At 38.9% G+C, this 25,565-nt stretch overlaps 1 protein-coding gene and 1 pseudogene across 1 annotated transcript; both read right to left on the bottom strand.

Annotated features, from left to right (window-relative positions):
• Positions 1–3,463: 3,463 nt before the first annotated feature.
• nubp1 (nucleotide binding protein 1 (MinD homolog, E. coli)) lies at positions 3,464–15,135 on the bottom strand. The gene is made up of 10 exons (XM_034143727.1): positions 15,039–15,135; positions 13,987–14,091; positions 12,879–13,012; positions 12,492–12,560; positions 12,325–12,357; positions 11,292–11,382; positions 11,046–11,200; positions 8,234–8,344; positions 5,712–5,898; positions 3,464–4,909 (listed from the first exon to the last, which is right to left on the bottom strand). The coding sequence occupies exons 1-10, from the start codon at positions 15,070–15,072 to the stop codon at positions 4,857–4,859; spliced, it is 972 nt and encodes a 323-aa protein (XP_033999618.1). The 5' UTR covers positions 15,073–15,135; the 3' UTR covers positions 3,464–4,856.
• A 2,375-nt stretch (positions 15,136–17,510) lies between these two features.
• On the bottom strand, positions 17,511–19,455 carry LOC117492149 (annotated as a pseudogene).
• Positions 19,456–25,565: the final 6,110 nt, after the last annotated feature.

Genomic DNA, 25,565 nt, shown 5'->3' with positions numbered 1-25,565 from the left:
ACTGTTTTATACAGTCATTGACTGCTGACTACTCACTCACAAGCTGGTAGGGGCTGCAAGGGATATACAGTACGGTTCACTCTGGGATTTTGTTTCCACTAGGGATTAGGAATTTTTCCTGTCCAGATTTATATTGGTCTGTATTCATTCAATCAAACATTTTAAGCTAACAGTAGTTTAAAACAGGACTCAAGACTCATGTCATTTCTGGGGCAATAGAAAAAGGTCTTTCCTGAGAAGCCTCTGGAACTTAAAGTGGACCTATCATGCTATATTGGAAAAATATATTGTAGGGCCATACCTATACAAAACATGTCTGTGAAGTTTTTTGCTTAAAATACCAAACAGATCACCCATTGTAGCCATGCCTCATACTGCTCATACTACCCCTCTTTTGCAGCCCTGTTAGAGAAACGCAGATTTTGGGTCCTTAGCTTGAAAAAAAAAAGAGGAGGGGGAGCTAATACCTGATCAGAATTCTACCGGAGATAAAGTTAAATTCTGCTGTGATAAAACGCCATCCTGTTCTAAACCACATCAAGGATTATTTCTGAAACAGTATGGAGCTCAAATGCCTTTTCTCTTGCTGGTTTATCACAAGGTGAGTTCCTTTTTTTATTTCCTGCTTTTTAAACACACATGCTCTACAGTACAGGTTATCTCTGAGTGTTAGTGAGGCTTGCTAATGTAAACAAAGACGAGATTACGTCCAAAACACGTCAGGCATCGTTTCTGATGGCAACTTTCTGTGGGTCCGCCGCCGATTTGACGTCATATCGGCAGCAAATCTGGATCAGCTCCGTTGTACCCCCGTTTTTAAAAGATTTGGGTATGGAGGAAAAGAGAAAAGGTTTTATTTTCTGACGCTGCGTGAGTTCCCCGACACACCAGGGACACATATTTATGTATAAAAGACATCTAAAAGTGCATTTTGCATGATAGGTCCCCTTTAAGTAATTGTACTATACGAATAACTATCTCTTAGCTTTACTATACGAATAACTATCTCTTAGCAAATGACATATTTAACGGAGCAGTGACTGCAACAGAGGAGGAGGAGGAGCTCTAAAGTTACTGTAGCCTAGCTGTTAGCAACCAGCATGCAGCAGAATCCTGAGGTGTGCTTTGCTAACAAAACCCAAAATAGCTAATGAGCTAATAGCGCTAATGAGCTAACAGCTAATATAGCTAATCAAGCAGCATTACTTGAAGTTGCTGTTCAGAGGAAATTGGATATACAGTGAACTGCAGTTTTATGTGACAACAAAACAAGTTTACAGTAAAAGTTGAGCAATGATTGGATGTTTAAGTACTTTGGCAGGGTTGCCAACTTTGGGTACCTGGCTGGAGTGAGATTTTGATATCATGGGTTTAATTCGGTTTAATTACACATATGCGCACGAAATGACTGCTATCGTGTCAGCAGCGGGACCTTAGCATATAGGATATATATACAATATATACAAATACACAATAATGGATACAGACTATAAAGGGCACACAGTTTCATTCACTAATGAAAGTCAAACATGTTTGTTTCCACTGTTTTATTGTGTGCCTGTCGCGATAAGCAATTAATTGACTTATCGTACGATAAATAAAAATGAACTCGATAACTTTTCTGACCTCGATAAATTGCCATTTACATGAGGATGTGACTAGCAGTTTGAAAGGATGTACTTGAATTATTATTATATATTATCATTATGTCAGTGGTCTAAAATGGTCATACAACGGTGCCGACAATATTATCGTTTATCGCAATAATTTCCGGGAAAATGTATCCAACAAAATTAATTATCATGAGAGGCCTATACATGAAACACACACACACAAACAAATCTACAGACTTACTCCAAACTGCCAAATATATTAATTAACACACTCTCAATCTCATATACTCTTTGACTCTATTTTGGCCTAGTAGAACAATAAGCAGCAGACTTTTACTTTTTTATCATTTCTACTGGATCTTAGATCTGCGCATGCGCTTCAGAGTATTTTTGTTGGGTAATCTGGGCTAACCCATACAGTGGTGGGGCTCAAGTCAGTATTTGCAATGTAATTACATACATACATCCCCCCGACAGTGAAACGCCACGCGTGAGGTTTAGATTATTTCTCAATCCAAATTGAACTGTATGTAATAAAAAGGCACATTTGTCTTGTAGTAAATAAAAAGGGCGACCTGGAGCCAATCCTGCTATTTCCCCACAGGTGAAAGAGTTGACATGCTGAAAACCCAACCCCTGCAGGGGGGTCTGGGGGGATTCTCCCCCAGGAGATGTTTTTTAAATACTAACATAAAATACACATTCTGGTACTCTCTTGAGAAGAAAAATAAATAAATCTATTACCACACATTTAAAAAAATGAATGCCATTTTAGTTTTTTGTTACTTTGTTCTGAAAGCTGAAGCTGCTGCTCCTCACAGAGAGAAGAGGGAAGAGGCTGTGTGAATTACTTTACATTGTGGATAAGGGTGGATAGCCCCCATTGTTCTGTGTGTCAAAATGAAAGACAGCCCACATACCTATCAATCATCAAACCGTGGGGTCTTATTTCATTACGTGTTGATTTCTATCAACACGTAATGTTGTATCGATGATATGAGATGTACTACCGCAAAAGTATTCTCCGTCGGGACTTCCTGCAACAACACCACACCGTTATCGTGATTCTGATTGGCCAGAAGACATTATCAAAGATGTTCTATTGAGAAGACGATCACTACGTGACAAAAGTTTTCAAAACCGTTTCTAGTCTTCGTATTCTTGTTTTTGGCGTGAGAATAGTTTGGGCAGCGTGAGAGCGTGAGATTGAGAGTGAAAGCGTGTGTCACACGCCAGATGCGTGAGAGTTGGCAACCCTGACTTTGGTCTAGTTTGGTGTTGCAGACACTTTACATTTACCAATCTTTTGTCAGATGTAGCTACTGAAGTACACTGCTGAGGTACTTGTACCATGATAACAAAAACTGTATATTGAATACAAATTGCTTTACACAAACTAAATATAAAACTACCAAAAATCATGAACTCATATATAAATTTGGATAATTTTGAAATCAATCCTGTATCTTTTACTGGGACTTTCTTTCCTATTGGGCTCTTTTAGGGAGTTTATCTACAGGGATAAATGTATCTTATCTCATCTCAAGTCATAACACAATCATGAAGTCAAAGTAGAACTTGGTGAGTTAAACAAACTCTCTCTGGGGCTTTGGCTGCGGTTGTTTTGTTGTTTTGTCTGTTCGCAGGATGCAGATGCAGTTTCACATGTGTTTTTCAGAGAACCCAGAAGGAACTAACACCACGTTTGGCAAAGTACACAAATTATACACACATCTTAAATGATTTGTAAACAGATACAAAGTTTGCTAACTGATAGAAAAATCTTCGATAGTGATTTTATGTTTAGTCATTTATTTACTAGTACTTTACCTTAAACAAAGTGTCTCCAAGACAGTTTAGAAACTATTTATTCTTTAATCTTCTTCTGTAAATCCCCAAAACATTTGATTTATTACTGTAAATCAGTAATGACTTGGTCTCCCACCACAATTATTTTAAACTTTACATCTGGTCATTGAAGTACATTTGGCCTGCAACTTTTATGTATGAAAACATTGTACAGATCATGCACAATTTGGTCAGTGGCTCGGACTCGTTAGTGAGAAAGTAAAGTTTCAATCCTCATATGCACATATCTTAAACAAAGTAATCCATGTAGTTCTCCGTGATTCATACATTCAAACGTTCTATTCCCTTGCTGTGCAGAGAACAATCAAAGGATATACTGAGGATTCTGTGTTTTGTATTTAGAAGACTTAGTTAATAATAACGGTAGGAGCCACAAAATGTTCTAAAATAAATTGTAAAATGTTTATGCTACAGCTTGATTTACTACATGACCAATGGTTTTACTTCCCCAAATAGCACCTCCTTTACTAAAGCACACTGTAAACTCACTGTATATTCAGTAGCGTAGGATGCACCTTACTTTAAAAGGAAATTCAAGGTCTGGTGATAATTTATAATTTTGTTATTGTCGGCAACTTCCTGGTAAGGACTTTAAACAACAATACAATAATTGATAAAGTTGAACTTGTGTATACAAAGCCTCATCTAGCTTCCTCTCGGCTGCAGAACTCCAATGGGCCACTGCTGCACTCGGAGATATTGCTGTGCCTGAGTACAATCACCATCTCAAACAAAGGTGTTTTGATTCTTAAATAGTCCCTAATAAATGTAAAAATGTACTCCCGTTTGAGAAAGGTTAACAAAAAACTTCAGTGTCATAGAGGCTGACGATATTGACCTACAGCAGAGCCCATTGCGGGTTTTGGTCACTTCAAATGGGATTTGTAAGACAATGACAATATCAAAAGCTTTAATATTTTAAGATAAACGTTAACAGTGTCCTTATTTCAATTCTAAATCATGGTTTTCAATGCTTATTATGTGAATTTTACTTTCAGATGAAAGCATCCATGTTTAAAATTAGTACCCAAATGCTTATTTGGATAAGACCACCCATCATAATAATGCTATTATTATGTATTTACATTACATGTATTACAATGAGGAACTAATCACTATCATATTACAATTAAATCCTCACAAATAAAAAAAATTCTGTAAAAACTGTATTTTCCGGCGACTGCAGAATAAACAACTGCACTGTAAGGTCTGAGCATCTCACCAAAGTGGCTTATAAGAATGTTGGCTTTGGTGAATCATGCACTAGATTTCTTATGTGTGTTTTTAATTCAGTAGTTAATCATTTCTACCACACTCATCATTTGATCTGTCTCTGTGATGTGGTCCAACATGGCCGCCTCCATCAGAGTGGCTTCAGGTGGTGCTCTGATCCTCTGTCACACGGTTGGAACAGTAGTCCTTGATACCTGGAGGAAAGAGGAGAGGAGGGTGGTTTTGATTAACTTGATTGACTTATTGTATTTAAAGTGGACCTATCATGCTATATTTAAATGATATATTGTAGGGCCATACCTATATAAGGTATATTTATACGTTTCTGTTTTCAAAATACCAAACAGATCATGATTTTAAGCCATGCCTCATTTCGCTCTATTTGTTGTCTATTTGTTGGAATGTGGCCCAACCCCACATTCCCCTGATAGGTGGAGAGTTGGCCCAATAGCCGTAGCGCCACCGTCCTGACGTCAGGACAGTGTTCAAATCTGGATCAGTTTTGATCAGATCCGTTGCAGCCCCTTTTTTAGAGATTTGGGTATGGAGGAAAATAGAGAGGGTTGTGTTTTCTGACACTTGGTGAGTTCCCTGGAACACCGGGGACACATATTCATGTATAAAAGACGTACAAAAGTGCATTTTGCATGATAGGTCCCCTTTAAGTTCTGGGTATATCAATCAAAATCAAAATCACTGTGATTCATCAACTTTGATCTCTGTTATCAAAGTTATCAAATTTCCATTCCTCCTTCTTCCCCTTTTAGTCGCTTCCCACTTTATAAGAGATCACTTCTTCTTTCATGTCATTAAATCAGGAATTGCGACATCAAGTAACCCATCCAGTCATCAAAAATAACAAAGGACTTCGCTGGAAGCCGTATGTGCGTCTAACTTCCTTTCTTTAGAATAAAAACAAATCTTTAATATGATGCAAAAACGGACGTCAGAGATTTTGTGTATGTGTGTTGTTTTAATGGATGGTTGCACACTCACTCTGCACGATATTCAGGTAGACCTTAGCAGCAGGAGAGTCGGGTATTTCGTTCAGGAAAGACTTGCCCTCGTCGCAGCTTCGGGCTATCCTCGGGTCTAGAGGGACTTTTCCTAACAGCGGCAGATCTAAATCCAAACACATTTTCTCTGCACCCCCGCTGGTGGGAGGGAAAATCTGCGATGTGTTCTACAAAAGAGTGGACAAAGAAAATCAAAGTTATTAATGCATATGCAGCTTCTATTGACCCAAAGTTACATACAATATATGCTTATTTAACATGCTGAGCTCAGGGATAGAAAAGTGGTAATGTCAAAGACATCAATTAAAATCCATTTGTGTGTTTTCCTACATCAATAATGAAATATATGGTTTTCTACATATGGTTGAATTAGGAAAGCAGTAACACCAACATTGCTGTTACCTGATAGGGAACATAGGACACACTTTATAGTGTTTTAATCCACTTTTTAGTTCACAATATGATAAACACAGATACAAAGACTAGATCTTAATCAAAGTAACAAATAAAATAAAAGTTATGATGAATGAGTAGGAAATGTTTGGAAAAGGATGACTTGAATTATTGAATGGGTTGTGTGTGAACAATTTAACCCTGCTTTTTCCACTATCCTCACAAGAGACTGCAATGAAACCTGTAATCATGGTAACTGTACACAACATAAATGGTTACAGCTGTTGCCCTAATATGCATAAACAGAATAAACAATTAAAATTCAATGAGGATAACTACACTAAAATGTATTTTGTTGTTTAAAAGTAAAACCAAAAAAATTATAAAACTTTGAAAAAAACTAATACACACAGAATCTGGTGTCAGAAATGAACTCTTATGCACACACACAGATGTTATAAAGAGCTGACAACATCAAAGCAGTCGATGGCGAGACATCGTGATTTTTGGTCAGTAGCATGAGTCAAGAACAAGTAACTCTGCATTTCCCATAATGCAACTCAAAGTCAAAGTCAAATTGGAGAACCATGAAGACTTCACTATGGGAGGAGAAATCAGTCCTGTTTTGTCACATCAAGTGCATTTCAATAAATATAATTTAATAATATTTTAAAACCCCAATCACTAGAATCAAATGTAATAATTGTCTGTAGAAAAGAGGCTGGTCTAGAGGTGTCTCACCACGAAAACTATCTCAGGGGATACAAATACTGAGAAGAAAAATGAATCAGACATTAAAGGTGGGGTAGGTAATTTTGGAGAAACCAGCTCGAGTGCGCTAGGATTTGAAAATACACAGCCGGAACAAATCTGCCACTTCCTTACAGAGCCCCTCCTCCAACACACACGAACGCGCACATGACCAATGAGGGCACGAGATAAGTTTGTGCACAGATGGAAGGCTGACAGGCAGGTAGGCCATCCAGTTATTTTAGCCGGGCCGCCTAAAATGATTGGTCGTGCTTTTTACAGTATTACGGCTTCCACAGATGACATTTTTTATGTATTTTTTGTCAAAGCACTTAAGATATTCATTGCTATCGGGATGTTAAGAGCATTCCATGGAATATAACAAAAAGTGTATCTCGAGCCGGTTTCTCACACTTACCTACCCCACCTTTAAGGATCAAAGAAACACACAGATCTTTGTTGATTTTTGTGTTAACAAGGTGCACTGAATGTATTTGAGACACTGGAGGCTCATTCTGTGATTCTTTTTAACAGTCTGTGGGTCGACTGAGAACTGCATTAAAGCGCTGGCTTGTGTTTTGACATAATTCAGACAGCAAGGGAAGCATTTAAACTTCCTGATAGCACTTGCATTAATGCACAGGAATAACAATTATAAAGCTTTAAAGGTCCCCTATTATACTGTTTTTCAACAATATATTATAGGTCTCAGATATATAGAAAACATGTCTCTGAAGTGTTTGGCTCCAAATACCAAACGGATCATTGTAGCATCCCATAATCCCCTCTGTTTCAAAAGTGCTGATTCTCTGTCTGTTACTTTAGATGAAAATAAGGAGCCACTCCCCACTGCGAGATATTTGGTTAAAAAGAACACAAAGGTGCTCTAGGAGGAGATTCAGGTGATAAGGTAGGGGGGATTATCTTGGTTGCTGATTGGCTAATGGTTACACAAGTTAAACAACCGTTATGAGATCATAAAGTGGCCAAAATCTGATCAGCTCATTTTCAGACAGGTTTTTATATAAATGGATCAGGACAAAAAGAGAGGGGGTCTTTTTTCCTGAAACTTTCAGAATCTCTTTACACAGAGGGGACACATGTTTATGTATAAAAGACATCACAAAAGTGGACTTTGCATAATAGGTGACCTTGAATGCTTCTACTACTCCTAACTAGTTTGTCTGTAGCAGATGAAGTGACAATGTGGTCAAGATGGTCTCCTCCACTGTTCCTCTTTGCTGTGTGCATTCTGCAAAACTGTCTAGACATCTGCTTTTTGATATGATTCTAGGCTGCCTTCATAAATTTGGTCTGACCAACTGTTTGCGTCACTGTGTTTCCGCATCCGTCAGTGACCTTGCATGAAGGGCAGACGAAGCCACTCATGTTCTCCACCACTCCGATGATCGGCAGCTTGACTTTCTGACAGAACCGGATCTCCTTCCGCACATCCTGCAACGATACCTCCTACAGAGAGAAAGGGAGAGCAGAGGGGATACAGTGAGAGGAGAAAAACAAAGTCACCGGTGAAAGTGAAAATGATTTCCCCTTCCCTCACAATTGCTATTATGTATGACAAAAAAAGCAGTTGGCTGCACTAGATAAAATGGACAGCTCTCAAGTTTAATGTGCCAAAAAACAGTTGACTTTGATACTTGAAGTACGCTACCCTGGCTCCTGATAACAACAACACAGGTTCTGTGTTAGGGTAATTCCCACGTTGTGTGCGGCCACGTTTGGTTAAGTGAGAGCTGAAGGAATGAGGAAGTGATTCTCCTGCTGTCTGACCTCATGTGACCGGGCCTTATTTAAGTAGCAGGAAGCGATGGTCTCTTTCACCAAGTACAGTAAAACTTGATTTTAGTTGTTGACGAATTTTAACAAGAAAACAAATGTACTGCGACAAATATTCTACAGGGATAAGACAACAACATCTGTTACGACATACAGCCAGCAACTCATTCTACTGACAGTACAGACTGTTAGTGGCCGGCTCTGTTGTGATTGGTCAACCGCTCAGAGATGTGCCACATACAATATCACGTACAATGTGTTGGAGTGCTAGCCACTAGAAGCACGGGTGTTACATAGTGATGTCACTGTGTTAAAGAAGTAAACAAAGGAGGCCAATGGAGGCATTTCAGGTGTTTGGAAACTACCTCTGCGTGAACTTTGGGATTTTAGCCATCTTAGCCTTTCATAAAAGGGCCTCTTTAACACAGAAACATGAGACTACTTTTTTTTGCATGCTTACAAGAAAGCAAATAATTAATAATAGCCAACTCCTAACGTTAGCTTCGATTTGATACAGTGGTACATTTTTTTAACCCACTGTTTACAAACTGATAATATCCACCAATGGCTGCAATAAAGGTCCCCTCTGCAATTCCATTGAAGTCTTTATTACAATTGGGTCTGGGGCTTAGAAACTCTTAGTAACTATATAAAGTATTCATACAAGTTCAATGTTTATCTGTGTGCTAAAGATTGGATTGTTTATGGTTACTATGGCATCAGCCTTGTTGGTGCCTGGTTAGTTCACACCCCATCTAATATGTAAGTTGTGTATCCTTGGCATACAACCAAGCCAGAAGTCTTTGTGTGACCAGGTGAAAGGACTTCCAGTCAGAGTATACAACCTTAAGTCACCTATCTTTTATCTGAAGATAGGTGATACAGATACACATTTTGTTGGCCCCGTTTACAATTCTCAGTATTACTTTCGATATCGCACCACAACAGGTGGTAACTTGCTGTATTAAGCCCTCTTGTATTCATGTAGTTGGTGACAGACACAACAGTAATGGAGGGTTTTTCCAGAGCCGATCAAATTAGATCACACCCTTCACCTGAAACACTTACTGTACAGGTAGATTGCATAATGGCCTGCTGAGGTAATTCCTCTGTTCTTCTATTTCAGGTTTCTTGCTTTGTGATTGCTAAATATTTGCAAATTCTAGCTAAAAGTTCTGTTTTAAAAGACATTTAAGAAATATATAATGTTCACTGCAAACGGCACTTTGTCTAGAAAAATAGCAGTGTTACATTGCTGGAAATATCTCAATATAGTTGGATCACAAAAAGGCTATTAGTCTAGTCTCTCCCTGGAGAATAGCACTAAGATGCATCATGCAAAGCGTCTGTGGTAATGTCGCGTTTTGAGTAATGAGTATGATTATCTTGTTCTCTGTCTTTTAATAGCACTGAGGCTTTAAGTGTCACTATCAATACATGTATTACTCTGTAGAGTTACTTGAAAATCACCAGCTGAATGAACAACTCGAGCTTATTGAAGTTAATTCTAGGAAATGTCGGAACTAATCAGGTGTAGTGAAAGCAGACGACATTTGAGGGTGGAATTTCCCCTTTAAGCTGCCTTCGCATGACCGGCCAGACATGACACCTGCTGACGTTGTCATCCTCAAATCATCCATTGCTGTCCTTTTGATGGGCTAACAATCAGATAACAGCTGTTTAAAGTGGCACAAAATAGCATGAAAGCAAACCATAGAAACAAAACCAACGAGCTGTTTTAAGCACTGCACCCACAATTCTTTGCAAAGCTAATTACGTATCATATGAAGGCAGCTTTTACAGTTAAACTATTATTAATGTTAAGAGGGTTCCCACAGCTTCTTCAACACCAGGTCCAAGGACTCTGATATTTTTGATAACCCTAAATTCAAGGAGCTAACACGGAAAGTTGGGCGACATGAATCCTATTTGGATTGCAGATGTTAAACCTGCATCTTTCATCTTCAAAAGGGCAAAGCTAGACTTTCACCTTCAAAGCTTTATTTCAGCTTTTGGCATATATAGTGCATAAAAAAAATAAAATAACGTTGACTAGACAAAAACTAAATAAAAAGAAACCTTGAAAACGAGAACGAATAAGAAATAAACAACCAGAGTTTGAACTCGATTAACTTAGGAGTTGCAATACTGACAGACTTGGCATTTTGTGTTTTTACAAGCGGGACATAACATATTTACATTAAGTTAATAAAAATCAACAGAACTTCAATATGTATTTGGGAATTCTAGCACTTTCCCTCACCTTTCAATATCTATGTTCTCAAAACTTTTAAAGGCCTTTATTTTTTTCCCTTAAAAATGTCAAAGATCGTGGGAACCATGGTTAGCTTAGATGTGTTAGCATGTGCTCTACCTGTGGTGTGGTGATGATCACAGCTCCATCGATGTGGGTGGAGCTCAGGTACTGGACGATTGACAGGTGTTCGTCAGAGGTGCCGGGGGGCGTGTCCACGATGAGGTAATCCAGGTCCCCCCAGTCAACATCCCTCAAGAACTGCTTGATCATCCCTGATGTCAGACAAACAACCCACCGGTTATACTGGTGTGACCTTTGGAAAATATTTAGACACATTTGAGACGTACACACAAACACTAATACCGTTCTTCTTGGGTCCTCTCCAGATCACAGCATCATCAGGGCTGCTGAGCAGGAAGCCAATGGACATGACGGCCAGGTTGTCATCCACGTACTGCAACATACAGTACACACAACGATCAATTATGGAGTAAAAACAAAAAGGGTGAAATCTCCCTTGGAAGACAATTTAAATCCTTTTTGAATTATTACATTTTTAATACCCTTCTTTTTTGGAATGTGATACGTCTGAAAGCCCAAGATAGAAAGATAAATACACAATTTAACATCATTTCAGACAAGGACTTATGTTTGCCGTGCATTACTATTTATCTGTAGTAGAATTGTGTTATTAATTATTGAGGGCTGGTTTGATTGTTTATTTTGTTTGGCTTAAAGGTGGGGTAGGTAAGTTTGAGAAACCGGCTCGAGATACACTTTTTGTTATATTCCATGGAATGCTCTTAACATCCCGATAGCAATGAATATCTTAAGTGCTTTGACAACAAATCCATAACAAAATGTCATCTGTGGAAGCCGTAGTACTGTAAAAAGCACGACCAATCATTTTAGCCGGCCCGGCTAAAATAACTGGATGGCCTACCTGCCTGTCAGCCTTCCATCTGTGCACAAACTTATCTCGTGCCCTCATTGGTCATGTGCGCGTTCGTGTGTGTTGGAGGAGGGGCTCTGTAAGGAAGTGGCAGATTTTTTTCCGGCTGTGTATTTTCAAATTCTAGCGATCTCGAGCCGGTTTCTCCAAAATTACCTACCCCACCTTTAATGTTGGTTGCAAGGATGATATTGCTGTCTCACTTCTGTACTTGATTGTTAATTAAATGAGTTATTTGTTTAGGTTTGTTGTGTTTATGTGTATATAGTGAGTAGATGTGTGTTTGAATGTGTGTGTGGACCCCAGGAAGAGAAGCCAATGCTCTTGCTAGTACTAATGGGCATTCTCATGAAGACAAAAAGACAAAGAGCATGTGCATTCAGGAAATATGCAACATTTGTGAAAGATTTAAACAATACAGCAACATTGTTTGAATAAACTCACCACAGGAGACCAGCCTGAGCCACTCTGATGAACCTATGAACAAAAGAACAGATGTTATACTTAGGCTGAAGTAAAACCTTAACATAATTCAAGTCAAAGCAGAAATGACAGGTTCTTTCATAGCATGTATGAGTGTGTTTCTGTGAAGAGGTCTACCCTCAACTCACCTGTTCTCCCTCTAAGCCCATGATCCTAGGAATGGACGGACCACAGATATCTACATCCAGCAGGGCCACCTGAAAACAGAGAGCAGAATAAACATTTTAAGAAAGAATTTTATAAAATGATTGGAGCAGTAAAGGTCTGCCTCTATCATGAACCTTATGACATTTCACCTCTGTTACCCCAAGTCTACAGTGACCTCTAGTGGCATTTACTGGACTTGAGAAACATAGATCTTGAACCTTAAAAATGGGATCATACAATGACCCTCAAAGAAAAAATATCTCTATTACTATTGAAAAGTTTGCTAGATTGTTTGAGATCTAATGTTATTGTTAACTACCAGGTGTTTGCACAGTAAATAAAGCAAAAATACAAATACAAATATTTACCTCTTTTGTGTTGTCACTTGCCAGGGCGTGAGCCAGGTGAGCGCTGAAGGTACTCTTCCCCACTCCTCCTTTTCCAGACAGCACGAGAATAATGTGTTTGACCGACGCCATCTTCGCTCCAATCTCTGCAATGGCTAGAGATAAAAGGAAGGAGAAGACTCTTTATACACTGAAATATTGATTGTTTCAATTTAAAGGAGAGGTGTCATGGCCATTTCCACTGATCATTATTCCATTGTTGAGGTATACTAAAATAGATTTATATTGTGCAATTTTCCAAACTCACATTGGTTTCTCATACAGCATCTCTGTAAACTACGTGTATTCACTGAATTTCACTCTCTGCCTTTAACGGCTCGTTGTAGCTCCAATAGCTCCAGCCCCCACCCTCCCTGTGAGCACAGTGTGCTCTGATTGGTCGGGACGTTGTGAATCGCGCTGAGCTCCGTGGAGGTGTTGTTTCCTTGTTTAGGATACACAGCGATACACAGCCAAACTCATCCTGAGCACACACAAACTCACAGCCGAAGTAAAAACAATAAGTGTGGCTTGATATTGAGTAAGAAAAAGGTTGATAAACGCTGTGAGAATGGGTCTGCAGAGAGAATTTCGCCGCGATCCCAACTGTCTGTTATCAGCCTGCAGCCAGGGAGGAGAAATCAGCTGAGCTGCCTGCTCCCTGCACACAGATGTGTGTGTGTGAGGAAGTCCGTGGATTGGTCAATTTGGACCAAACAGCGGGGGCTTAACGTAACGGCTCCGCGGTCGTAACGTAGCGGCTCCACGGATTGGTCCATTTGGTTCCGGGTACCGCATGACCGTATCGCGTCATAGCTCTGGGCGTGGCTACTGAGTATCCCTACGTAGCGATACCCAGGAAGTAAACAATGGACAATGACGTATCTCCAACGAGGCGTTTTGGAGAGGTATTTTCTGTGTTAGAGTTTTACTTGCTACAGGGTGTACTTTGAGGGTTTTGACTCTGCAGACCGTTTACATGCATAAAAACCTTCATAACACACAAGGGGACGGGTAATAACCGGAAAAGCATGACACCTCTCCTTTAAATCATAAAACACATGTATACAATATTGAGATGTGTTCTTACCGGGGTCGGGGGCCTTGGTGGCTCCAGAAGCACACGTTTTCTGGTTGGGACAGCCCTCACATGACGACGTCTTTCCTGCCTGCTCACTCGCTGTGCCCGGGCAGTCTGAGGGATGAAACACATCAGTTATCAGCATGTTGTCTTTATCAGATCACCTTAAATTTATCAAAACCCAATACATGTTTTGGAGGCTGAAGTTAAATTCAAGTATACGGTTCAATTTATTTTTTAAACCTCTTGCCTGCTTATACGAGTGTCATTTCAAGCTTGGATAAAACCAAAAAGAGTCAAGTAAAGAAGCCATAGCTTTCAAAAAAACATCAACTATAAGCTAATTTTTGGGAATTATGCATAACATGTTGCACAATGGGTTTGTTTTTAAATAGTTTAAATAAAGCTTCAAAAGACATGCATGTCATTTTAACAACATTCAAAATAATTAAATGGAGAATAAAAAGGGATTTTAGATGTATAGAATATCCAATACCTTACTGGGAAAAATAATACATAATTTATTATATAATTATACCATTTTACATTGCAGAACATGGTTAAATGGGTAATGTTATCACTGATTGTGGAGGTTGAGAACTGTGTCACGATGACTCAGCAACCTTGTCGATAGTGTTGACAGCTAAGAAAATACATACAGTATTGTTTAAGTAGCACTATGTATTAATGATCTATTGTTCAGGCAACAATTATCACATTCTGCAAAGGCATTAATCTGCTGAGTGCTGACACTTGGCAACACCCGAGTGAGTGCGTCATTAAACATCGTGGCTTAACAAGAGATTCAAGTTTAATTGTATCGTAAAGAAGACAGCAGTACCAGTCCACATGAATATTTAATATAAATGTAGCTTATCGATACTCTCAAACACTATCGGGAAAATGGCAAGTAGGCTACTGTGTTGTCAACAGAGACGTGTTTAGCACTAAAAGTGACACACTCTTCAAACCCATCTCGACCTTAAAGTCACGGCAATGTTACATAAAGCTGACCAACATAATAGTGTAAAAATAATAAATAATTTAAGTTTAAAACTCACGCTGCGGTGCATTATCTGGTACGTCGGCCATCATTACACGAGTGTCCTCCGGTTAAAGTCTTCCCCCTTCGAAGGTTCCGAGTACGCACAACATGACCGTGCAGTATGTACCTGCCTTTTTAATAATACAATCATAATAAATGTATTTATTGAGTTATTATTGTTCCTATGTATTCCAGCTGGGCCAATATTATTAAAACTAGTTGTGGGTTTGTTTTTGATGATATGTGATAATCTGATGTTTTTGTCTCTGCATCAGTAGCATACACAAAAGCAACCTCCTTGTAAATGGAACTCTTCTTGTCAATAAACCAAGTTCAATAGTAAATAATTCCGATTCTGAAGATTCCTCTACAGAATTCAGTTAAAACAAACATAATTTATTAAGGATTTTTGTGCAAAGAAAACAACAGAGCCAAACAATGCCACAGTGGTGTACCATACACAATCATTACAAACCGAGTTATATTGGGCCACATAGGCGTCGTTTGCTCTGGGGACGCTGGGGACATGTGCCCACCACTTTTTGAAATGGCCAATTTTGTCCCCATCAATTATGTTGTGATGTCCTTTTTGTTTTCTGTTGTTTTTATGTGTAACCAATGTACCGCAGGTCTCCCTTGAAAAAGAGATCGTTGATCTCAATGGGATTTTTTAACCTGGTTAAATAAAGGCTACAAACAAACAATCAGTTTTTAAAAGTATAACTTAGAAATGTTTTAGAAAAAAAAATAGCGTGCAGAAAGAAATGTAATAAACAAGAACACTGGTTTAGTGTCAAGATGTGCCATTTGGACATGTTATTAAACCTTTAATAGAACATGTCAAATGTGCAGCAGCACTGCACTTTAAAAAAAGTAATGTAAACCAAAAATGGTCCCCACCACTTTTTCTAGCAAAGTGACGCCAACAGTTTAAGATAATTACGCTGGAATCTATGGTGTAAAGCTCAAGAGGACTGACTGTGTCCACTAGGTGGTGCTGTTGTTTGATTTATATGTCATGCAAACATGAAGCACTTCAGTTTACATGAAAATCATTCATTGAGTGACTTGTAGAGAAGGTCTTATGGAGCATCCCAGTCCAATGTTCTACTCCCACTATTTTCACCTTTATCTTAGCGTAATTCATATATTAGTCGCTGCCACACATTTATGAAGCTGCTTTAATTCCCATTTATTCGGACGCAAAGACATTTCATAGGAAGTATTAAAGATGTACCATTGTTAATCATTGTTTTTGTGTGAATCCAATTAGATAGTATCGATTATATTGCTTCTTAATTTAGCACATTAGATTTTTTAGAGTCTAATACTTTAATGTTCTGGATGGCCAATCTAGCTGCCTGGCAATTATGCTTAAAAAAATTCTACAAAATCTTTACATTGTCGCCATGTGAAATATATCTCCACCTGTTTAACCTCACTCTTTCTCTCTCTAGGCCTAGGGGCTAATACAACAGGTGTGTGTGTGTGTGTGTGTGTGTGTGTGTGTGTGTGTGTGTGTGTGTGTGTGTGTGTGTGTGTGTGTGTGTGTGTGTGTGTGTGACCTTTTTAGTAAGTGCAATACAAACTTCAGCACATACTGTATGCACCGCTGAAGTTAAGTACCTTTTTTATTATTTTTCAGAAATATGGTCATTCTACTGTAGCTATTTTTATCGTCAGAGTTGGTGGTTATTGTTGCTATGTTAACGTATTCTCGCTATGTTTACTGTTAGTCAGTGAAAAGGTCTCTGCTCAGCATCTTATCGTTTACCAGCTGCTTCCTGTGGGCCTATCTGCGCTTTGGTGCAACTTTGAGATCTACATCTGAGAAGTGGTTTCTTCTAGTTCCAGTATGTCCTCACTGATGTTTCCCCAAAGTGTGTGTGTGTGTGTGTGTGTGTGTGTGTGTGTGTGTGTGTGTGTGTGTGTGTGTGTGTGTGTGTGTGTGTGTGTGTGTGTGTGTGTGTGTGTGTGTGTGAGTGTGTGTGTGTGAGTGTGTGTGAGTGTATGTGGGTGTGTGTGGGTCTTTGTATCCCACAGTTGTTTCTGTCCAAACACATTTAAACTTTGCGACAAAGCTTTATTGGCTAACTGGCATAAGGGAAATGTGATCGGTTGACGGACAAAGTATAATTTGTCTGGCTTTGCAATCAAAGAACAAGGAGAAGTTTTAGGTTAGTGTGTGTGTGTGTGTGTGTGTGTGTGTGTGTGTGTGTGTGTGTGTGTGTGTGTGTGTGTGTGTGTGTGTTAGTGTGTGTGTGCAGTATGCATCTTAATATTACCAGCATGTACAAGTGTTTTAAGTCTATACACACACACACACCTCTGTGATTTTAACATATCTACATTTGTGTATTTGTGTGCCCTGTGTGTGTGTGTGTGTGTGTGAGTGTGAGTGTGAGTGTGAGTGTGAGTGTGAGTGTGAGTGTGTGTGTGTGTGTGTGTGTGTGTGTGTGTGTGTGTGTGTGTGTGTGTGTCTATGTGTCTACCCCTCCCCCAATTGTTTGCCCTGTAGAGAGTGTGAAATGTGATATTTTCTTTGTGTAGACGCATCCGTCACTAACTGACAAAGGTATTCACACAAACCTTGAACAAGCTTTATTTCCTGCTTGGGAGGAGCCTGTGACCTAAGATTTCCATTGCCATAACTACACTGTCGCGTGTGAATGTGGTCGATCACTGCTCGCTGCTTGGAGCATGCATTGCAGACCAAAAAGCCACATTTCCGGCAGTGGTGTCGGCATTTGATGTGAGTGAAGTTGTTGAAGTAGCGCATACATTTATAGGCGGGTCAAAAGTGGATCCGTGTTGGCTGCCACGCCGCTGCAGAAGATTTAACGGGCAGTTTCCAATGAGCTCCATCCAGGCCTGCTTGTCTTCGAGCGAATCTGCGGGCACAAAAAACGACTTGCATGGTATACGGACCAGCCATTTGTTACTCAATCCCTCCTTGTCTTCCAGGTCCTCTAGCATGATGTCCTCTGGAATGACAGGGAAGATATTGTTAACAGTCCAAAAAACACATGGATACTATGGCGTGGTCAACACGCTTGTCCAGAAAGACTTGAGGCGGATATTTGTCATTTTAGTTGAGTTGATTGCTGTTAAATAAATATATTTTCTGACTTTATCCATGTGGTATTCAGCTATACTGATAATATAATTTTAAAGGCTTTGGGATAACAACTTTTGAAACTTCTTCAGGTGCATCAATACAACACAATTAAACAGAAAGTGTTTCAAACATTAAAAAAGTACATTGACCAAACTCAAATGTAATTGGTATTTCCATCATCCCCCTGTGTTTTAAAAGAAACTGTTCTTTTATCCACACTTATTTACACTAATAGTAAATGAAGATATGCTTTTTTTAATTTCCTCCATAAAAGGGTTGTATTGCTGTCTTTTTCTGGAAAACATTTCTACAATGTAGAACTGTAGAACAACATTGACCAAGCTCAAATGTAATCGGTATTTCCAGAATTGGCGAACTGCAATTGGCTCTTGAGGTAGCATGTGGATAAGTTGTCATTGTTTTGTGCATCATACTTTTCGCAAATTCCATGCACCTCCATTGTTTTGCTGTTGCAGATATATATTGCACGTGAATATAAAGTTACAACAAGGCAAAAAAATAAAAGAATACTTCATCACTAAAGCTTCTACGGAGGTATACATACCATCATATCATCGTTATCTAGATATAGACTAAATGCACTACTTTTTATTTTGTATTTTTGTATTTTATTATACATGTTGCATTGTTGGAGGAGCTCAGCTCAGAAGAATTTCATTGCCATTTCTCCACTGTAGCTTTGTTCATATGACAATAAAACCTTTTAATCAAATCTTTTGAATCTGTCGGACTAGATCTAGGGTTCTGCTTACCTAGAGGGATGACTTTCTGTTTTTTGTGCCAGCGGCCGTTCAGGATGATGCTGCCGTACACCAGCATGTCGTTGAACAGAAAGAAAACTTTAGGCTCTGGCTTCCTACGCCCTTGCTTTGTGAGACAACCCTGATCCACCAGAACTCTCCCTGGCTGGGATAGAGGCCTCCCTGCCGGGCCGAATGAAGTCTCAACGGCTTGGATACGCTCACAGTTCTCCTTCTCAAACGTTACCAGATCCATCATGGTGAAATCATATGTGTAGCACTGAAATCACAGAAGAGCCATCTCTCACTTGTTTTATACAGGCATGTGTCGCAATCATAGACTGTATATATAAACTATCGTTAAGTTATAATTATAATGTCTATATATGAGGCCTTATTCTGATTTGGGGGGTTTTCCCTTTCCTGTAGTGTGTTATAGGTTTTTGTGCATGTAAATGGTCTGGGAATGCTAGAACCCAAAGTTCTTATCCTTGAAATAATTACAAAAATCAAAGACTAACAGAAAAGACACTTGTGCTATCAAAGAGGTTTGTTACCATTGAGTTAAAAAAGATATAGAGAAAATGTATGAAAGTTAAATATTTGCATTGTGTAACTGTAAAGTATTCGAAACACAAACATTTATTGGGCTTATAAAGTCATGAAATCATGAAATCCTGTCAGCAATAAAGGAGGCATTCAGTTATTAGGTTTTGCCCAAAAGCATCACACATTTATTTTGTTGTTGTTATTTTTTAAATTAAGATTATTATTTTTTAAATCAAGTAATCTGTATATAATATTAGTATTTTTTAAGTGTGTCTAAGTAGAAACAAACACACAAATAATGCACTTATAATACATAATTATATTTTTGTATGAATAAAAACAGAAAAAACATGTGTGCTTACAAAGAGGCCTTGACCTTTGACTCAAAACAACATAAATAAAATTAATAAAATTAAATATTTGCATTGTGTAACTGTAAAGACCTTAAAGCACAACATTTATTCTGCTTATAAAGTCATAAAGTGGGACAAATTAATTGCATTTACTACGAAATCACATGTGAACTTAACGGAATCACATGTGAACTTAACGGAATCACATGTGACCTTAACGGAATCACATGTGACCCTAACGGAATCACATGTGACCCTAACGGAATGACATCACAGTTGAGAGTAGAATCAGTGTGACATCATCACATGACATCACAGGTGGCTTAGATCTTGGCATAGCAAGAGCTCTGGGTTCCAGTCATCTCATTCAGTTGTTCAGTTCAGAGCGGTGAGTGGTACACATATTCAGTCTTTACAGTTTTTTAGACAAAACACGTATCACGTAGACACATAGATTTTTATCCCTACACACAACACAAGTCCACAGACAGTGCCATGGAGGGAACAATGTCAGACCAGAGCAACATGGAGACATCCGACATCCAGAACGATGAGAGTCTCCTGCAGTTTGACGCAGAGACCGTAAAACTGCTGGTGATGAGAGGAGATGAACTCCTTGAGTGTGTGACAGTCTGGGAGGAAAGATACAGCGCTCTGGAGGAGGAGATGGAAACTAAAGAGGCTCAACACAAGCAGCAGCTGGAGGAGAACCTGGTGACCATAAACCTGCTGAAAAGAAGAGAGGAAGAACTCATTCAGAGCCAGGACAAGTCCATCAAGGACCTGACCGATAAACAACAGAGCTGGGAGAATGGAAAACAAGCCATGAAGTATGTAGTGGACGAGAAAAACTACCAGGCCGCTAGAAACGACACCTTGGAGACGGAAAAACAAAAGATGGAGTTGAAATTGAAACAGGTGATGAAGCACAACACTTACCAGACCTGTAAAATCAAAGCAATGGAGAAGGAAGTCCAAAAGCTGGTGCTCCAGTTGGAAAAGCAGGGAGAAAAGATCCCTGAAGACCAACAACCGATGGAGACCAAACTAAAAGAGGTGTCTCAGGAAAAGGACGACCTGGCCAAGAAGAACCTGAGCCTCGAGACTGAGCTTAAACAGGTGGAGGCCAAATTGAAACAGGTGGAGGAGGAGAATGAGCATCTGGCAAAGAACAACAAAAGCTGGGAGACGGATGTCAAACAGCTGAAAGACCAGATGAGAGAGAAGGAGACCAAATTTCAAGAGGAAGAGAAGAAGAAGGACAACCTGGTTCTGAAAAAGCTGATCGGGGACACAGTGGTTCAGGCAAAATTTGAAAAGGCCAAGGAATCCATAAATATCCTGATCAAGGAAAACAAGAGCTGGGAGTTCGATTTCAAACAGAAGGACATGAAAGTCAAGCAGCTGGAGAACGACTTGGATGAGCAAGAGAAAAAGTTCTCTGAAGATTTGGCCGAAAAACACCAGAGCTGGGAGACTCAGCTAAAACAGGTGGAGAAGCAAAAGAATCATTTGGCCAAGATCAAAAAAAGCTGGGAGACGGATGTCAAGCAGCTTAAAGACCAGATGAGAGAGCAGGAGCAAAAGTTCTCCAAAGACCTGGCCAAAGAACACCTGAGCTGCGAAACCAAGGTTCATTTGATGGAGACCAAATTTCAAGAGGAAGAGAAGAAGAATTACAACCTGGTCAAGAAAAACCAGAGCAATGTCAAACAGAAGGACATGAGAGTCCAGCAGCTGGAGAAGTACCTGGATGAGCAGGAGAAAAACCTGACCCAGAAACTCCAGCGCTGGGAAACCAAGGACAACCTCGCTCAGACGCGACTGAGCTGGGAGGCCAACGAGAAGAAGATGGAGGACGAAAAGACACTTCTGGAGGACCTCTGTCTTCACATGAAGAATAAGAGCAGAGGATTCTTCGCTCGCTGGAGGAAGACTGAGAGAAGGGACGTCATTTTGCAGAAAATGCTACACAAGATGCAAGAGAAGGAGATGGCTGGACATCAGTAGCTGCCTTTTCCTCTCTTCTTTCTCTCCTCCATTTCCCCTCACCTCCTTCCTCCTACCTCACCCCCTACTGCCTTCCCCTTTTCATACTCAGGGTTTTCTCCTGGAGCTCAGGTTTTCCCACAATCTGTATAATAGATGTAAAAAAACTCACTATTAAGTCCCTCCCCCATTAACTGTACCTACTTCCTGCTACCTCACCCTCTCTCACCTTACTCCATCCTTTATTTACTTACTTCCTCCATACTCTCCCCTCACTTCACCCCAAACTCTCTCCTCCATTTCCCTCACCTCTTTCTTCCTACATCACCCCCCCCCCCCCCCCCCCCTTCCTTCCCATTTTCATGTTTTTTAGTTGTGTTTAGAATTGATTTTAAAATAAAATGTTAATTAAATGTATTATGTGTATGCCTCACTGTGTAAACGTATACAGTTTATATTCATTACTTTATGACATTTTGGTTACTAAAGTACCGGTATCTGTTCTATTTGTGATTTAAACAACGACTTGATTTAAAAATAAAAATGTTAATTATTACGTGTGTATCACTGTGTAAACATATACAGTATATATTAATTACTGTATGACATGTTGGTTACTAAAATTCTGCTATCTACAGTATTCATTTTATGTTTTAATCAACACTGAATTCCATAAATAAAATAACCCATGGTATGAAATAGAAGATGTATGTATTTATAGTTCTTGGTGTTTTTATATTTGTCTCACTGTACACGTTCAATCCCATTATTTTTGTTATTGTTGTTTCTATCAAATGTGTTCATTTCATACAAGCTGGTCAAATATTCTTGGACTCTTGAACAAAACTTTGAGCTTAAAAGATGAACCTGTAATTGTATTGACAGAAACATATAGTGTCAAAATAGAGAAAAAAGAACAAATAACTTGAGAAACGCCACATGTGATGTGATCTCATTGAACAACACAATCATTTAAAGGTTCCCTATTATGCAAAATGCACTTTTTAATGTCTTTGATACATATATATGTCTCCCCTGTGTGTTAAGAGACTCAGAAAGTTTCAGCAAAAAAAGTTCCCTCTCTTTCCCTCCTGATCCAAGTATTTAAAAACGTTAAAAATAAATGTAGTGACTTAGGTTTTGGTTCACATTTGACCTCACTGAGTAACACAGGTAATTATTATCTACAAAGCTTATGGCTACCAAAACTAAAATCCTGCGATGCAAGAGCATAAAGATGTAAATACTATGGAAGTGCTTTGATTTGATACATAAGACACTTTTATATATAGGTCACTAGGCCCTAGATTGCTAGGCTTTTATAATACATTGAATCATTGTGTGTATGTGTGTTGGTTCAATGGGAAAATTAAGGTGTCTGTTTTCTTTTATTTGTATTTACTCTAGAAATATTATAGGAGCTGAGGTTCATTTTCAACATTTTGGTGTTGCTTCATTATTGCTGCATGAGTTATTTGGGGGACATGCATAGCTTGGACTTCATCATGATTGACACTCAATGTTAAGACTTGGACACAGATTTGACTGTCAGCAGATTATTGTTGTCTTTGCTTGGCAAATACAAGAAGTCCTTCACGATGAGATAATCCAAAAACAACACCTAGCGTCATCACTGAGAGTGCTTTACTTGTCCTAAAACAACAGGGAAGAGTTTAACAATCTTAATATAGCAACCAAGTTACAACAAACAAGTACCTTCGACAACTATTAATAGAGCACTAAGATTGGACCAATGAACGGCCCCATAAACAAACTCTGAATGAACCATGACAAAAAAAAGTATATTGATGCATCTAACATGACTCTTAATAATAAAGAAAATAACAGACATCCTTGACATATATTGTAAGTGCTTTATTGTTTTTTGGATCATTTCTGCAGATGTGCAAAAATATTTTTCTTAAGTAAACAGTAAATCAACACATATTTCACATTCTCTTGTATGTACATATATGATGATAATGACACTCTGAGAGACTATACAGTACGTTAAAAAGATATGCACTACAAAAACTCGAAATCTTGCCAAGTATATTTGTCTAATATCTAGTCAGAATATAGATAGGTAAGACTTTATTTATCCCGAAGGAAATTGTTGTGCCAGAGTTACAAAATACAATAAACACAGCAGCATAATAGTAAAACTGTACACTAAAAGTGCAGTAAAAAGAGCAATTAAACATCTACAGTAAACATGAAACATAGACGGTCACATAATTAATGTAAATATCACCAGAATATGTCTTTACATCTGATATAAGACATAATAACTTCAGAAGTAAGAAATCTAATAACTGTTCCTATCATACACTGGACTGTAACTGTTATACTTGCATTTTACACACTGATTCTATCAGCTTGTTTTATTTGTATTCTCTTGGCTTTGCAAAGACTGTTTTGTAAATGTATTCAAATTATTTAATGTTTAAGCTTCACTATATCTTAATGTTTTAAATGTTGCAATGCTCTTTGAATTGCATGGGGTTGTAATGTGCTGTAAAAATATATTTGACTTGCCTTAAGTGACAGGTAGGGGAACATGTTGTGAGAGAAATTAAAAGAGAGATATTGACAGACACATACAAAGACACAAAGAAAGGGGTGAAACAGAGAGAAAGAGAGCAACGACAGGGATATCATTAGGTTCGTAATTTGTCCCTCGAGGCTACATGAAAGTCTAAGCAAAGCAAAACAAAAGTGCAGCGGGAGACTTTAGTTTGGGAGAGCAGTTTGTGAAATGGCTATAATTTCCTTCCTCTTTCCTAGTTGCTGTTTCTCCTATGCCTTTCCACACCCTTTAATGGAAGTGCTTAAAAGGTTAAATTAGCTCTGTGAATGGAGAACAACGACACCCTGTGTACAAGGCTCTCCTAAATACATAGAAAGGAAGAAAACAAACTTTAGATCAACCTTTGGACACTTATATCCAAATGACATCATGCATTTTTACACTAGGTGTGCCCAATGGTAACTCCTATTGTGGCCTTATATTCAAACAGTACACATAAGGTATGTACTGAATGTTCTTTTATATGAGAAGATTGATACTGCCTTCATGCCTTTACGGTTAATGTGATTCCAGATTACGGAAATAGAGGGGGACAGTGAGTTTGGCTCTGTCCAATTGTAACAACATCTAATCTATACCTCACTGATTTACACATTATATCGTGCTTGTTTTTTGTAAAATAAAACGAGAAAGAAAATGCCTTCATTGGCGGCTTATCAGTAAATAAAAAGTACAACTGAAGTCTATCCATTCATCCGTCAGTCTATCCATTTGTCAGTCCATCCATCCATCCATATATTTATATATATTTGTATTTTGTATTCGGGATTGTGGGAAACGGTATTTCGATCTCTCTGTCTGTACACACAAACTGTAAGATTGACAATAAAGTTGACTTTGACTTTTATCCATCCGTCTGTCTGTCTGTCTGTCTGTCTGTCTGTCTGTCTGTCTGTCTGTCTGTCTGTCTGTCTGTCTGTCTGTCTGTCTGTCTGTCTGTCTGACTTTCTGTCTGTCCGTCCGTCCGTCCATCCATCCATCCATCTTTAACCGATTATCCTGAGTCGTGTCGCGATGGAAGCAGTTCCAGCAGAGGGCCCTAAACGTCACTTTCCATGGCCACATCATCTGAATGTGGGATTCCAAGGCGCTCCCAGGCCAGTGTGGTGATATAATCCCTCCACCTGGGTGCCAGAACCACCTCAACTGGCTCCTTTCTACGTGAAGGATCAGTGGCTTTAAT

This window comes from Trematomus bernacchii, unplaced genomic scaffold (genome assembly GCF_902827165.1).
Source record: "Trematomus bernacchii unplaced genomic scaffold, fTreBer1.1, whole genome shotgun sequence".
NCBI classification, from domain to species: Eukaryota; Metazoa; Chordata; class Actinopteri; order Perciformes; family Nototheniidae; genus Trematomus; species Trematomus bernacchii.
This window is presented reverse-complemented; position numbering and strand designations above follow the sequence as displayed.